Below are 14,691 nucleotides of genomic sequence, written 5' to 3'. Positions count from 1 at the left end.
GTGTATGACTGAACTGAATTTTAACGCCCTCCTTACAAAGGCTTTTACGGTAAAGTGCCTGTGATCTGGAAGGAAATTAACATCCGGTTTTCAGAATAAAACGGTGAGTCCACGTTTGAATTGAATCATATCGTTTGCCATAAAAGCCTTTGTAAGGAGGGCGTTAAAATCCAGCGTCAGGCAGTTTGACCACGAAGAAACGAGTGCCAGATTGCTTGATCGCAGCAACTTCAATTATCTTTATTTTGACGTAGTGTGCCGCCAGTCTTGTTTCGCGTTTACTTCGAAGGATTGACCCGGAAGTGTAACTTTTGTCTACAAAGCTAAAGCTACTGTTACTCAGTCAGTGAAGTCATAATAATAATAAGGGAGAAAAGTACTGGGTCTGTCTAACCTCCATAATGGGACAACCACTGAAAGACAAAGACGCATATCAAAGATTAAACTTTCTGTACCAGGTAAGGCGAGCAAGAGCAACGTTAAAGTTACTGGGTAATCACATAGCTAAACTAACGCGTTAGCCTTCTCTCTCAGTATGATTTAACGAATTCCTCATGTTTTATCTCCACAGGCTGCTCACTGTGTTGTATCTCAAAATCCAGAAAATGTAGAGCTGGCTCGTTTCTACACCTTCACACAGAGAACCATAGCCCGACGTTTAGTTCTCAGACAGTGAGTTGAACCGTAATAAACATTTTCTGTTATTGTCATGTGATGGACAGTGTTTGCATGCCTTTGTTTTAAGCTTAACTTTGTTTCTTTGCATGAGGTGATATTCTGATCTTTTAATTTAACTCTATAATCAAGCCCAAACAAAATATCAAAAGCAAACTATACATTTATCTTAAAAAACAAATATGGTCTTGAAAGTCTGATGTATAATGGTATTTTACTCTGTAAATACTAGTGTAATCATCTATTGTGCCAGTAGGTGGTGTGTTTTGTGAGAAACTTCTTTTTCTTCAGGCAGTTGGGTGTTTTGGCCTTTCAACACTATATGACATCTTAAAAGATGTGGCCAGCTACATTGAGACTGTGCTTGTGCCTCATACCTCCGTCAAGTGAAAATAAGAAAATATGACCCCATTAAGGACTTGTATTCAAATCTTGTCTTTTTTTTAACACATGCAGAAGTACAGGTCTCCCAATCAGTTGGTATTAGGGTGCATGTGGCAACATTCAAGCGAATGAAGACACTTAACCCCAGCTCCTGACAGGTGTGCCGGCAGTGTGTGGATGGGTGTGAGAGTTTTGTTGTCATCAAAACTAGAAAAGCGCTCTTTAAATACAAACCATTTACATTCCTGAGCTGCATGAATGCAGTATGCCCTCAGGACGGATCAGACCACCTCCTCAGCTAATGTCCTCCTATCCACAGCAGTTGGAGGTTGTTGTTTTTTTTCACCAATCAGTGATCATACATTAATTAATTTACAGCCACCACCACAACACTGACAATCATTTGATTTTTTTTTCTTTTAATGATTAAGATGTCTTTGATTCCATTTGCTTTCATTTGTTTCATCTCTCACTGTCCCTCATGCACACTGAAACACACTGACACATTCATACAGTCAGACAAGTTAAAACCATAATTATGTTCATGCAAACATTCAGTGTGTATTTGAATGAAGGGCAGGGATGCCGGATAACATGTAACCTTTGTAGTCACAGGAGATGCATCCGGGAACAATTTGATAACATGTGTATTATGTCCTGCTTAAGGCGATCCACATGCAAACAATGTTAATACCAGGTCAGAGCAGGGCCTAAGTGAAAAAAAGATATTTTACAGTGGCATAATTAGTTGTTAGTTAATTATTTCATAACCATGTAATCATGCAGATAAGCCTATTCAACATCCTTTCTACAAGCTTAATCAATTCATGTTTATTATTTTATTGCAGAGATCCATCAGTGAAGAGAACCTTATGCAAGAAGTGCTATTCTTTGCTTATACCTGGTGTGACTGCTACAGCAAGACAAAAAAGTGAGTGTACGTAACTACTTCCGTTAATGTTTTCCATGTTACCTTGCATTATGTACTGAATGTATTGAGTTAAACGTTTTAATGTTTTGTTGACCTTTTCCTCCAAGAAAAAAAGAGAAAGACTTGCTTCACCATGGTGAAGTGTCTCAGCTGTGGACAGAGCAAGACGCTGCTGAATAATCCAGATTATTCTTTGTGGAGTGATCGCCCGGAAGCTCAGATGGAGCAGCAACAGGAACCAGGTGACACACCTTGTGTTGTATTACACAGCTGCTTCTTAGAAGATGGTGTGTAGAAGGATAAAGTGGTGCAAAATAATTGTTCTCGCTATAATCTAAGTTTAAGGTTTAAAAGAAATTTAGAAGCACATTTTTCTACTCCCATTTATAAAACAATTTCAAGTCCTCAACACTTGTTTCTTGTCCACAGGTCCAGATGATTCTGCTAAAACTAAGACAAAAGGCACAAAACCAGATGGGTCTCAGTCTTCCAAATCCATTCCTGATCAGAGCACCACTAGCACATAACAGCAGGCCTCTTTTTAACTTTTTTGATATTGATTTTTTGTTGTTGTTTTTGCATAAAATATGTGCCGCTGAGTTGTGACCAGCAGAATTGTGGGAGGCAGTTCAATCTAAATGCCAACTCTTCTGTATTTAATTTGGATCGTAAATTTGTGGCCTCTGTGAGATCATTTTTAATAATTGTCTGTAGCATGTGGGGTTAGGTTAATCTTGATTTAATTAAAAACAGCAGACAGGAATGGAAGTAATAAATACATGTTGGTATTATTATTTCTTCCAATTGTTCCATATTTGACATTGTAAGCACATGCTTGTGGAGTTGAGTAAACATCTCTTGATCATTTGTTATCTGGCAAATCATAGTTTCTTTCACATTTTCTTCTTTTCTCCTTTGTCTCCTCTGGGCCCTTTGAAGCGTGTCTTCTGGAAATAGAAGAGGTTCTTGGCAAAAAGTCTTGGAATGTGACCCATGAACAAGAGCAGAGCCAGGGTCATTCCTAGAAAACAGATATTTTCATTGTGAGAAGCATGGTTACTGGAAGAAGTGACAGTGACATGCAGGATTTATGATTATTTACCTGTGAGGGAGCCCAGCCAGTAGACCAATGCATACTCTGCAAAGGTAAATCCAGGACAGTAGAAGGTGAGGCCATAAGCCAAAGATGGATTTATGTAAGCTGAAGTGAAGCCTCTGGCTAGAAAATGGAAAATAAAAGTTAAATCAACTGTTCTCGATTCAATTGGTCACACCAACTTCTTTTTTTTTTCTTACAATACAAACTATTAAAGCTGTGAGGGAAATATGCAGTTGTAACATAATGAAGTATAAATACTTACTTTACTGCACAAAATTCACATATCTGTACTTTATATTTCTAGCAACTTGTACTCCACTATATTTCTGAAATAAATTGTGTACTTTAAATCCACTACAATTACTCTAACTATCTTTGTAAGTTGTTACTACCAAATAAAATCAGAAGAAGAGTTGGTAATGCTCTGTATTCATATATATATATATATATAAATATATATATATATATATACTGTATATACACACAGTCCCTGTCCAAGCTGTAGGAACAACAAATAATGACTTGTAGTTGATCAGTTGGAATCACAAATGGCTTATATGAAAGGCACAGGCCTCTAGATTATATACAATAATGTATCATTCATTGAGTTTTATCATTTAATTAGGACAGAAAGGTCAGATTTTGCTTGGACAAAAGTCTAAATAAGAATTTTTATTCTTTTTTATTCTTTTTATTATATTTTTATTTATTTTGCAGTTCATAACTACAAGTACAAAGTTTTGTTTGTGGGAATTTGGAAGTGATTTAAGTTTGTGATTCAGCTCAGACTTACCTGTGTAGGACAGGAATGTAAGGAGAAGGGCGATCACAGGAACCCGAATCAGAGCAGATCTACGTCTCAGGTATAGTTGGATCAGGTGAAAGATGAGAGCACAAACACACTCTGTGAAAAAACCCTGAAGCAAGGACACCAACAGAGATGTGCTGCATTCTCTCGCCATTAGATTTTTGATCATGTGCATGTCTGTCAGCTCAAGGCTCCAGTAATAAACAGCAACATGAAGAGCTAAGTAGGCCCCGAGGAACTGGGAGGCAACAGCGAGCAGAGTGGGAACAGTGGCGACTTCCAGCTGCAGGAACTCCCGTACAGCCACACTGGGATTTCCTGACATGCTGCCACAGATCACTCCATGGGTCAGCAACAACACAAACAGCATGGTCACAGTCACATCTGGACCCAGGCCCCCAGCCCACTCACCCACCTCCACAATGGTCTGCACCTCCAGCCAACATGCCACCAGCATGAAAGAGGAGGCAAACTCCAAAATGAAGCTCAACCTTGGCCATTTTTTAAGAAGCGTTCGAACTGAAGCTGCAAAGATCACGACAGCCACGAAATATCCAAGAGACGCGTTCAGTCCAGACATGGCTCAGATCAGACGTTCCCCTGCTGTGTCTCTTCAAAAAAGGAAACAATTGAGGGTTTGATTCTGCAACTGCACTTTCTGTTGGACAACGTGGCACATGCAGAGAGATATTTCTTATCAGAGACACGTCAGGTTGTTATCCCACCAACACCTGCCAAAATACACATGGGTCTTTGAGAGATCAGGTCATGAAGCTGGCCTTCATCCAGTGGTCTTTATAATTAGATCTCTGGTTAAAGAGTCCAGCCCTCTCTCCAGAGATCATAATATACTGTAAATCTTTTTACAGCAGTAATAATAATGATGGGTGTTCATGAGTGGTGGTAGTTGAGTTAATTATGAAACTGTGCAGTGACAGCAGCAGCAAGCATGTGTCCTATCATAACATAACATATTACGTAATTTATCATGTGAAATAAACAATTTTTGTAAATGAGACTTTTATTTTTAATATATTTGCAAAAAAAAGGAAACATGGTTTCACGTTGTCATCACGATTGAATACCAATGAGATGTCACCTTCAGGCTCCGACCTGGTAACATTATTTACTATATAAGATAACATACTATATAAGTGTTATGCCGTGCAAATAAAAAGTAGGTGGTTGGTGCTACCCTTTTTAATTGTTTTACCATTATTGTGATGTTTAACTGTAACGAAACTTTTCTCTGTTGCAAATGTGTACAGCTGCTGCAACACCAAAAAAAAGTGTGGTCACCAAGCTGCTGATGGTTGGCAATTTACAGCTAATCTTCTGTAAAGAACCTTTTATGGAAATGTCCCACCTGTGATATGTTTTAGAATAAAATAAAACTAAAATTACATTACATTACAACATTAGGATGGAATAACCTTTGAATAACTTTAAAACTATAGTTTGTTTAATTGTGCATTATCATTCTGCAGCACTTGTCCTAGGGTTGTGTAGTGAACAAAATATAGGATTCTGCCTCTGAATACTGTGTGCTGAGACTTTTAAAATGTCTCCTTGTCTTGGGTGCATAGACATATGTCAGTACTCCACTTTAAATTCATGACTTATCATGCATGACCACACCCTGTTATTATCACTTAATGAGTCTTGACATCTATTATGGAAGCACCTTATGGAACTGGTTATGGTTGAAAAAATTGGTTCAAATTAATAAAGCCAGTGTAGTGTCCTAAGAATAGCTGCACGACCCTCTGTGTGTGTGTGTGTGGACCTAAGTCTGTTTTTACAGCTACAACATGGGGACTTGACTTCCTTATGGGGACAAAAAAGTAAGTCCCCATACCATAAATTACTAAATGTTTAAGGTGAATACGTGTTGCAGGGTTGGTCCAGTAGTAGTTATGTTGAAGGTTACAGTAAGTTTCCAGCGAATCAATGTTAGTCAATGTTAATGGAGAATGCCATCTGAAGTCATGGAAATGTGTGTGTATGTGTGTGCGCGCGCGCGTGCGCGTGTGTGTGTGGCAGTGTAGTGATGGCAGGGGGAGAGCCCTCACGGCTCACAGAGGAATGAAAACTTGTGTCGGGGATGGCGGACAAACCTCTGACAGTGTTCGTAAAGCTGTTCGCCGCTGGGTTTTACGGAGTGAGTTCGTTTTTCATCGTCGTGGTGAACAAAAGCGTCCTCACCAACTACAGGTAAATATTTACGCCGTCGGATAACGGTGACGAATGCTACACAGCGTTAGCTAGCCTAGCCGTGGAACTTCACCGCGAACGGCGGAGAGACGGACCCAGGGCAGCTTCATGGCTACCGGCAACTTTTGGCTAGCGAGAGCGCTTGGTGGAGCTAACTTAAGATTTAAGACCTTCATTCACGTTAGGATTTTAGCAAGCTAATAACGTTGGAAGCTGCGAATGGTTTGCTTATTATTTAGCGTTGGACTAACGGAGGTTCAACGCTGTCGTTTCAGGTTTCCTTCCTCAATATGTGTCGGAATAGGACAAGTAAGTAAACGTTATTTACAGGAGTTGACACCTCATCGAAGAAATAAACAGAGGTAAAAGTACATTTCTGTTGAATGTGTGTGTGTGTAGATGTTGGCCACAGTGATTGTGCTGTGGGTGGGCAAGGCTGCGAAGGTGATCAGCTTCTCCGACTTTGATGAGAGCATATTTCGCAAGGTGAGACAAACCATCCTCTTCTTTATGAATGAATGCTCTCAGAGTTCAAGCCCTTAAAATGATATGATATCATATTGCAACCAACCTGTGGCTGAGGAGTCCAAGAGGACCCACTTTGTAATTTTCAGGGCTAATAATTAGGTCATGATAAATTAACGATAACGTAACTTTATATATTGTGTTAAAAAATGCTGTTTATAAGTTTACCATGAATGGCTCATTATTCTAACCATGCAAGGTTGAGAACTCATTTGTTTACAGCAATTAAAGACAGTTATAAAGAAGATCCTGCATATTCTCCTCCCTTCTTCCTGATCACAGTGCCTTGGTATGTTTGCCTTGTTTTTCAGACATTTCCTCTACCTCTTCTTTATGTGGGAAATCAAATCACTGGTCTGTTTGGGACCAAAAGGCTCAAGTGAGTCCACATCACTGAACATTCCAGTATGAGGGGTGCTAATTTAGTATCATAAAGTGTGGTTGTTTGCTCTGGTTAATGTTAATCCTTGATTTTATATATATATATATATATGTTTTTATTCTTCCACCAGCCTGCCCATGTTTACTGTCCTCAGGAGGTTTTCCATTTTATTCACCATGATGGCTGAGGGGTTTCTGCTCAAGTAAGAGTGCTCATGACATATAACCCACACTCTTGGTTATTTTACTGGTACTTTGGGAACTGGATAGTGTTAACAGAAGAAGAAAGCCGTCTTTCTTCTGGCACTGAAATGGTGGCTTTCACTTGCATCTAAATTGAATGTAATTGCTCTACTGTCTCTGACCTCTGACAGAAAGAAATTCTCCAGGCCAGTCCAGCTGACAGTATTTACAATGATCCTCGGGGCGTTTATAGCTGCCAGGTAAGAATCCAGGTGTCCTGCCTGTAGACTAAAGCAGAATTACCACCACTACAAAGAGATGTCCTGTCCTGATATATGTGTCCACTAGGCAATGTGGTCTTTAGGGTCATGAGACACAGATCTGTAGTTAAAGAGACTTAGCTGAAACCGTGAATGCTCACAGTTAAATTTTGACATAAATAATGCTTTTTTTACCTGCTGAATGAATACTGTGGTTTCTCTCATCTTTGTCCATAGTGCCGACTTGTCTTTTGACCTGGAAGGCTACGTGTTCATCCTTCTGAATGATGTACTGACTGCAGCTAATGGAGCCTATGTGAAACAAAAATTAGATGCAAAGGTATGAGCAGCATGGCCTGATGAATAGTTTTCATTGTTGGGTAGAAGCTGTTTTTAGTCTTGAGCTGATGCTGGGGAATTTGGAGAAACTAAACTGTCCTTCAATGTCTGGCTTAAAGAATGCAGTGCTCATAGTTACCTTGAGTTGTTTGCTTGCTGTCCAAGTTAAGTGGATTTAATGACATTATTGTTTGAACTCGTTTTGCTGCTGTGAGAATATACCGTCATATAATGAATTTGATTGCCTTGCATTCAGCTGTCTACGCCATGAGTTTGACTGGCTTGTTTTAGTCATTCTGTATGTCACATGAGCTCACCCCATAGCTCTCGCATTACAGCAGAGGCTGAACGTGGTCCACATTTAGACTGTGATGGCTGTAGCGCACCATCTGCCAGCAATGAGAAAGCAATGAAAAACTCATGAAATTTAATGGTTAAGAAGGTGTGGGAAACGTGTGAATGTTAACAGGAGCTTCCAGGTAGTGCGGTGGGCTGACCCTGTCTAACGTCTAAATGCTAGTTAGTGAGGAATAAATGGAAAGAGTTGTGAATAACCCTCTCTGTTCAACCTCTGCTAATTTTACATGTTCCGGTTCCTCCCTCCTTCCACCCACCTTTACTCTCTCTTTTTCTCTTACAGGAGTTGGGGAAATATGGATTGTTGTATTATAATGCATTATTTATGATACTCCCCACTCTGCTGTTGGCTCATGTGACTGGAGATATGCAGAAGGTAATTAGCTGTAAATTATATTCCCAGATATTGTCATTAAAACATCCAAACTTCTTTTTTTATGGTATATTTTCCAATGTGAAATCTTTGAAACAGTGGTCAAACTGTGAAGGTAGTGAACTCATGTTCTTGGCTCTACTAATCAGTTATTGCAAGGTTTTATCCCGAATTGAAGGGAGTGCAAATATATGAAGGCATGGGCGTACACTGTAAATATGAGCTGGCTAAGACCTTCTGGTTTGCCCAGCTGGGGCCCAGCAGCCAGAGAGGCACAAAGCTGCTATTATGCACCTACTACAGTTATTAAAACTGCTTCTACAGCTCCCCTCGACTCAGTACCCACAGTCCAGATTCAGTACCCACAGTAAAGATAGAGACAACTAGCCTTAAGTTAAGTTATTCTACGTTCGCTGTTGAATTTTTAAGTATTAGTGTTTGTTGTGACATCAACTCTCTATAATGTGATTAGGAACTCTTTAGGGCTCACTATCTAATATATCAAGTTTTTTCTTCCTCCAGTTTTTGCTGTACGTGCTCATTTGGCATAGGGCGATTCTGTCATAATGAATGATGATTGTGATTCACAACATTATTTCAATAATTGCTTTAATAAACTTCAATAATAGTGTTGTAGATGATTAAATGCAAAGGGTTGGCGCCTTCTGTTTGTAATCTACTTTCTTTTGGTTTGGATGAATGTCTGTATTTGTACACATGTTTTGGAAGCTTGCATGTCTATTGGAAACAGATGAACTGATGTTGCAAGAAACATTAATGATGCTACCAAAAAGTGTAACAAACTGTTGTAATGTTACAAAAACATGTCACTAAAGATACAAAAAATACTTTTGTGACCAAAGAAGTTGCCAATGCGATACTAAAGTTACATAATGTTAAAAACAAGGTACTTAGGATAGGACAATCTAGAATCTATAAATTGTGAAGTCCTGTATTAACTGGAAAGATACTGGGGAAACCCTTGTGACACTTATACTGGCAATATACATGCGTTTTCTCAATTGTCTTGATAATGGATTCTCGACCATCAACTTGAAAGTGTATTGTTTCATCCCTAGTTCTCGTGCACTGTTAACGTTTGCTGTTTCCCACGCTGTTCCTCTCTTGTCAGGCAATAGAATATGACGGCTGGGCTGATGTGCTTTTCCTCACCCAGTTCATCTTCTCATGTGTCATGGGGTAAGACCAGCCAAACACTTAACATGTGTGACGTCCTTGTTTTTGCGTAAGTGAGCAGGATTGTGTTATGTGCCAAGACTGAACATCTGGATTATACCAAGTTTCTCAGGCATTGCTATCACATCAGTGAAATCGAGCACTCTTGGCCAGTGTTTTGAGTGTGAGGCTCATTGTGACGTCACCTTGTTTCTTGTGAAATCTGATTTCATGCTCCAACATGTGTGGATTCGTGAGTAATATGATGACGTTTTGTTTGGCAGGTTTGTGCTGATGTACTCCACTGTGCTGTGCACGCAGTACAACTCTGCTCTGACAACTACGATCGTGGGATGCATCAAGGTGAGCGTGGTTTGTGTCACGTTACAGTGAAATACACCAAACATTATACTTCATTTACATTCCCTGTGCTCTGCAGAATGTCCTGGTGACGTACATCGGGATGGTGTTCAGTGGAGACTACATTTTCTCCTGGACTAACTTCATAGGTTTGAATATCAGGTAAAAAAAAATAATGCTTACAATTCTCAAAAGTCAGATAGATGGATTGATTTTCATCACAATCCTCTGACCTTTCTTCAACTGATGCTTTGTGGTTGACATTTATGTTTTTTTTGTTTGGTTTTTTATCATCTCACCAACCAACCACAACAGAATATTGTTGACATTCATGTCCACAGCGCGATCATATACACTCACCAGCCACTTTATTGGGTACGCCTGTTTAACCACTATCAATGCACACATCTTATCAGCCAACCACATGACTGCAATTTGGTGCATTATGATCTGTAGACATGGTCAAGATGACTTGCTGATGTTCAAGCAGAAATGAGAAGAAATGTGATTAAAGCGACTTTGAATCTGAAATGGTTGTTGCTGCCAGACGGGCTGAACTGAATTATCTCAGAAAGTAGTGATCCAACCTTCTCTACAGTTTACAATAGTCCAATAGAGAGAAAACATCCCGTGAGCTGCAGTTCTCTGGGCAAAAACACCTAGGTGATGTCAGAGGCGACTGGCAAAACTGGTTTTATATCGAGGAAAGTCAGAGACCACATTGGGTGACACTCCTTCCATTTAAGTAGTTGTCCTTGTGTATTGTATCTAATAAAGTGGCTAGTGAGTGAGTAACTTAATCCAGATATTAAATCTAGCGCCATCCTTTGGCAGAATTTTGAACTTTCCCAGTACTTGTTGAATTACTTGATTCCTGACATTTCACTCAGCCTCAGCTGCCACATAAAACCAAAAGTAAAGGGAATATTGTGAGACAAAATTGCACCACAGCTTTACTAAACCCACCTGTGCCTGAGGGCTTGATACATGAACCAGGACTCATTACATTTTTCTTACTTTTTGTTTGTGGTCGGAGAAAATAAGGAGAAGCAGATATGAATGTGTCATACAGCTGCATGCTTGCAGGGAAATGGATCCAGTTGTTTTGATGGGTGATGTGCTACAACATGTTTACCTCCACAGTAATACATTATTTTGCCTGCAACAATCATAGACCTAATGTTATTGATCAGTGTTTAAAGGAAAATTGCTTTGTTTTCCTGCTCATTCAGTTTGTGTCATTAGGCATTGGATGATATGAACATTTCCTGTCATTCTTAATTTGCCTTTGGTTTGGACGAATGTCCGTATGTTACTCATTTTACAAAAAAAACATTGCAGATGTTACCAAAAAGTGTTTACGTTTTTGTTGCAAGAACATGTTACATGTTTAGTTACCCATCTTAACATGTGACATCCATCTTCTATCATAGGGCGAAAGTCAGAGTGTTGCTGAAGTTGTTAAAAATGTATTTCTGTGATTAAAAACAATATCACAAAATACCTAACCCCTTGTATTGTTACAAAAATATGTTACTAACATAACAAAAAAATATTTCCACCACCGGAATTTAAAGTGTAAAATAAGAATCTTAAATAATAATAATATTATTATTATTAGAGAAAATTACCAGTTTTACAAAAATTCAAAATGTAATTTTACGAAACATTTTTTTATAAAATTTTATAAAATGTTGAAGTATTCAAAAACCCTAGACACTGTGTTGTTGTTTTTTGTTTGTGTGTGTATTGTAACACAGCTGCTCTCTCTGTGTCATTGCAGCATTGCAGGCAGCCTGATTTACTCCTACATCACATTCACAGAGGACCAGTCCATCAAAACGAGTGAAAACAACAAGCTGGACATCAAGGGCAAGGTGGTTGTATGACACAGGCACTGGATTCATTTCATTCTTTTTTTATACTGATGAACTGAAGAACCCTATTTTTAGTACAACTTCTATTTAGGGAGTAAGTCAGTAGCAGAGGTGGGAAGTCTGGCGTCATGGCGACTCTGCCTGCTGCTGCTGATACTGCCATGGTAATGAATGAAACCCTCCAGAGGGATTGTGGGTCATGTTTTAGGTGTTTTCCTGCTTATATATTTGTATCTGAATACTGTATAGTGAGTACTGAGAAGGGAGACATGGAGTAGTGTTATTAATGTCGCATCATTTGCTGACTTTTAAACAAACCGAACATTAAATGTTTGGACGAGTCGTTTTAAGGGTTTTTACTTATTGTTGGAAAATCATGTCATGCTTCTTTTTAAAGGCACAATTCTTATTTTGTCTTTTTCTGTTTTGCTGTTAATAAGAAATGTTACTTCAGATGCCTTCAAAGAACAGTGAGATGCACTGACGTCTGTTACTTTAGTCTTCAGTACTATTTCTTTCTTCTTTTTTTTTGAGTGTGGATACACTGTTGTAAGCATGTTGACCAACAGAAATCTAACCTCATCCTTTAAACAACCAAAGTGGATGGGTAGTGGGGCTGTTGATTCCCAGTCAGGATCGTGATGTTAAATAATGTCGCTGCCTTCTTTTTGGGAGATCATTTAGTGTTAATGGTTTACATTTGGCTTCCTCAGATTAACAGAATGTTTGTCGTGGATATAGGTGATAGTCTCTATGCAGAATTAACAAATAAGGGGACCCGTTACTTTTTCCTTTTTTTTTTTTTACACAATGTTCTCGCACTTTTAACTTGAGGTTGCTCCTGCATCCACATTTGTATGTTGAATATGGGATTATTGTATATTTGTGACACATACATTTCAGGTTTTATATGCTGTTCAAGAGAAACATGGTTTGTCATCATGGTTTCTTAACCTTGAGTAAACAGGTACAAGTGTTGTGGGTTTTTTTGTTTTTTTTTACAGTTTTATCTACATCATTTTATATTTATTACTTTTCTTAGATTAATATTAATTTTTATAGATGGTGTTGATGCTGATTTCATCTCAAACACAGTGGATTTGTAACTAAAACACGATGATGTATTTTTACATTAAAAACCTTGTTGACACAATACATGTGCTGTAATGTTGTGTTTATACTTTCTCCAATTACTGGTACTAACAAAAAGTAGTAACTGTGAATATGAAGTTTGGTTATTAGACTATATAAAACAAGTAAGTTTAGGATAATGCAAAGCAGATCTGAATCTTGAATGAAATGGTTCCTATGGTAGTTAAATATATTATTTTGGTGTCTGATGACCTAAAAATTTAGATATAATTATATCTGTATCTTTGTTCCGCAATTCAGAAAATGCTAAAGCATTTTTCAGTATTCTAAGACTATTAAGTGCTACTTATTTATTTTGTCCACCAAAGTGATGGCATTTTGATCAACATGGAATTAAAATGGGCTGAAAATGAAGTAGAGACTTCAATGCAAACATATTTTTTTAATGCAAAAATAGAGCATACAGTATATGTCAGAACAAAGTCACTGTCATCAACAGCTTATATCTGTCTCATCAGACTATAACAATTATACCCCAAACTCAACCATCAATTCAAAACAAAGGGGGGAAAAAAGAGACATAGGCTAAAGTGTCATATCTAGAGATGTGATGATGACAAATGATTTGCATTGAAACTGCATATTAAAATACATCATAGAAAACCTGTAGAATTTAAAACAACCAAGTAATATTGCATTGTTCCTGCCAGTCACGGGTATTCCTAGTTCAGGTGGTGTTGTTGTTTTCACTTTGGTTTAATGAACGCGTCTTAGTCGACAACACAAACAAACACTAGAAGAACGGGGGAAAGAAAGGGAGGAGTGTCACCTAAGTGAAAGATGACAGAAAGTAACACCGATTCAATTGCAAAGTATAAAAAACAAATCCTGATACCTGAGAACTAATGAAAGAGCAATTCACTGCTGGACGGCTGGATAATCCCGAGACTAATTGAGTGTGGAGATGTAATTCAGGTCTTCACACATCCTGTTCTATACAGAGCCACTAAAAGATCAAAGTTGGATTTCTGTTAGGTGTTTAAATGCCTGTGTTTTGAATTTCCCTCTCATACATAGCAGCAAATGATGTATAATTCATTCATTCATTACTAGCACTTTATCCACTTTATAGACGAACAACCACTCAGTCTCACACTGGGCAATTTAGAGCATCCAATTAACCGCTGCATGTTTTTGGGACATGTGGGTGGAAACTGGAGAACCCAGAGAAAACCGCAGGGACCACGCACACACCACGAAAACATGCCAACTCCACACAGAAACACCCAGACGGGAACCGGCAACCTTCTTGCTGTGAGGCAACAGTGCCAGCCACTGTGTGGCCCCTGCTGTAAAAAGTTTAAAATTTCATTTTAAATATGCTTTATCTACATTCATACTTAAAACTCAGCTACAGCACCAAAAATAGTCATGGAACTAAATAAATAACGATGATAAACAGTACTTTATCTAGTCTATAAGGAATTCTACTAAAGGAAACAGTAAAGTATCACACAGGAATACAACTGTTGGCCAGAAATCCTTTTCCATAAAGGGAGGTAATATACCGAATACACTGCCCACTGAAGGTACAGTAGATGTGCATGCAATCTTTGAGCCAGCAGGGTGCGCCACTTAGTCAAACTTTGTTGTATGT

General features: G+C 38.5%; 3 protein-coding genes across 4 annotated transcripts; 2 read left to right on the top strand and 1 right to left on the bottom strand.

Moving 5' to 3' along the window:
• The first annotated feature begins 115 nt into the window (after nt 1-115).
• Nucleotides 116-3,443, top strand: rpp21 (ribonuclease P 21 subunit). 2 transcript variants are annotated; one of them, XM_058638498.1, is made up of 5 exons: nt 116-458; nt 572-672; nt 1,908-1,990; nt 2,098-2,277; nt 2,420-3,443. In XM_058638498.1, the coding sequence occupies exons 1-5, from the start codon at nt 402-404 to the stop codon at nt 2,515-2,517; spliced, it is 519 nt and encodes a 172-aa protein (XP_058494481.1). In that variant the 5' UTR covers nt 116-401; the 3' UTR covers nt 2,518-3,443. The 2 variants fall into 2 exon arrangements, with proteins under 2 accessions (XP_058494481.1, XP_058494482.1); XM_058638499.1 differs by having other exon boundaries at nt 125-458; nt 2,098-2,232.
• On the bottom strand, nt 1,596-4,962 carry aqp12 (aquaporin 12). Its single transcript, XM_058638497.1, has 3 exons — nt 3,883-4,962; nt 3,093-3,209; nt 1,596-3,011 (listed from the first exon to the last, which is right to left on the bottom strand). Exons 1-3 carry the CDS (start codon nt 4,475-4,477, stop codon nt 2,884-2,886), a joined length of 840 nt encoding a protein of 279 aa, XP_058494480.1. The 5' UTR covers nt 4,478-4,962; the 3' UTR covers nt 1,596-2,883.
• A 977-nt stretch (nt 4,963-5,939) lies between these two features.
• On the top strand, nt 5,940-13,097 carry LOC131466210 (UDP-N-acetylglucosamine/UDP-glucose/GDP-mannose transporter-like). Its single transcript, XM_058639409.1, has 12 exons — nt 5,940-6,111; nt 6,387-6,420; nt 6,511-6,597; nt 6,948-7,015; nt 7,149-7,220; nt 7,392-7,460; nt 7,698-7,800; nt 8,440-8,532; nt 9,662-9,729; nt 9,990-10,068; nt 10,145-10,227; nt 11,849-13,097. Exons 1-12 carry the CDS (start codon nt 6,002-6,004, stop codon nt 11,952-11,954), a joined length of 972 nt encoding a protein of 323 aa, XP_058495392.1. The 5' UTR covers nt 5,940-6,001; the 3' UTR covers nt 11,955-13,097.
• Nucleotides 13,098-14,691: the final 1,594 nt, after the last annotated feature.

The sequence above is a fragment of the Solea solea genome, chromosome 9, assembly GCF_958295425.1.
Source record: "Solea solea chromosome 9, fSolSol10.1, whole genome shotgun sequence".
Classification (NCBI taxonomy): Eukaryota; Metazoa; Chordata; class Actinopteri; order Pleuronectiformes; family Soleidae; genus Solea; species Solea solea.
This window is presented reverse-complemented; position numbering and strand designations above follow the sequence as displayed.

Excerpts from the sequence above, each read along its gene's own strand:
- aqp12 (XM_058638497.1), bottom strand. The coding sequence starts at position 4,477 with ATGTCTGGACTGAACGCGTCTCTTGGATATTTCGTGGCTGTCGTGATC. Across the intron at positions 3,210-3,882 it reads TACATTCCTGTCCTACACAG|CCAGAGGCTTCACTTCAGCT; the intron begins GTAAGTCTGAGC and ends TCCATTTTCTAG. Across the intron at positions 3,012-3,092 it reads CTGGCTGGGCTCCCTCACAG|GAATGACCCTGGCTCTGCTC; the intron begins GTAAATAATCAT and ends TCTGTTTTCTAG.
- LOC131466210 (XM_058639409.1), top strand. The coding sequence starts at position 6,002 with ATGGCGGACAAACCTCTGACAGTGTTCGTAAAGCTGTTCGCCGCTGGG. Across the intron at positions 7,801-8,439 it reads AACAAAAATTAGATGCAAAG|GAGTTGGGGAAATATGGATT; the intron begins GTATGAGCAGCA and ends TTTCTCTTACAG. Across the intron at positions 10,069-10,144 it reads CGATCGTGGGATGCATCAAG|AATGTCCTGGTGACGTACAT; the intron begins GTGAGCGTGGTT and ends TGTGCTCTGCAG.
- rpp21 (XM_058638498.1), top strand. The coding sequence starts at position 402 with ATGGGACAACCACTGAAAGACAAAGACGCATATCAAAGATTAAACTTT. Across the intron at positions 673-1,907 it reads CGACGTTTAGTTCTCAGACA|AGATCCATCAGTGAAGAGAA; the intron begins GTGAGTTGAACC and ends ATTTTATTGCAG. Across the intron at positions 1,991-2,097 it reads TGCTACAGCAAGACAAAAAA|AAAAAAAGAGAAAGACTTGC; the intron begins GTGAGTGTACGT and ends TTTTCCTCCAAG.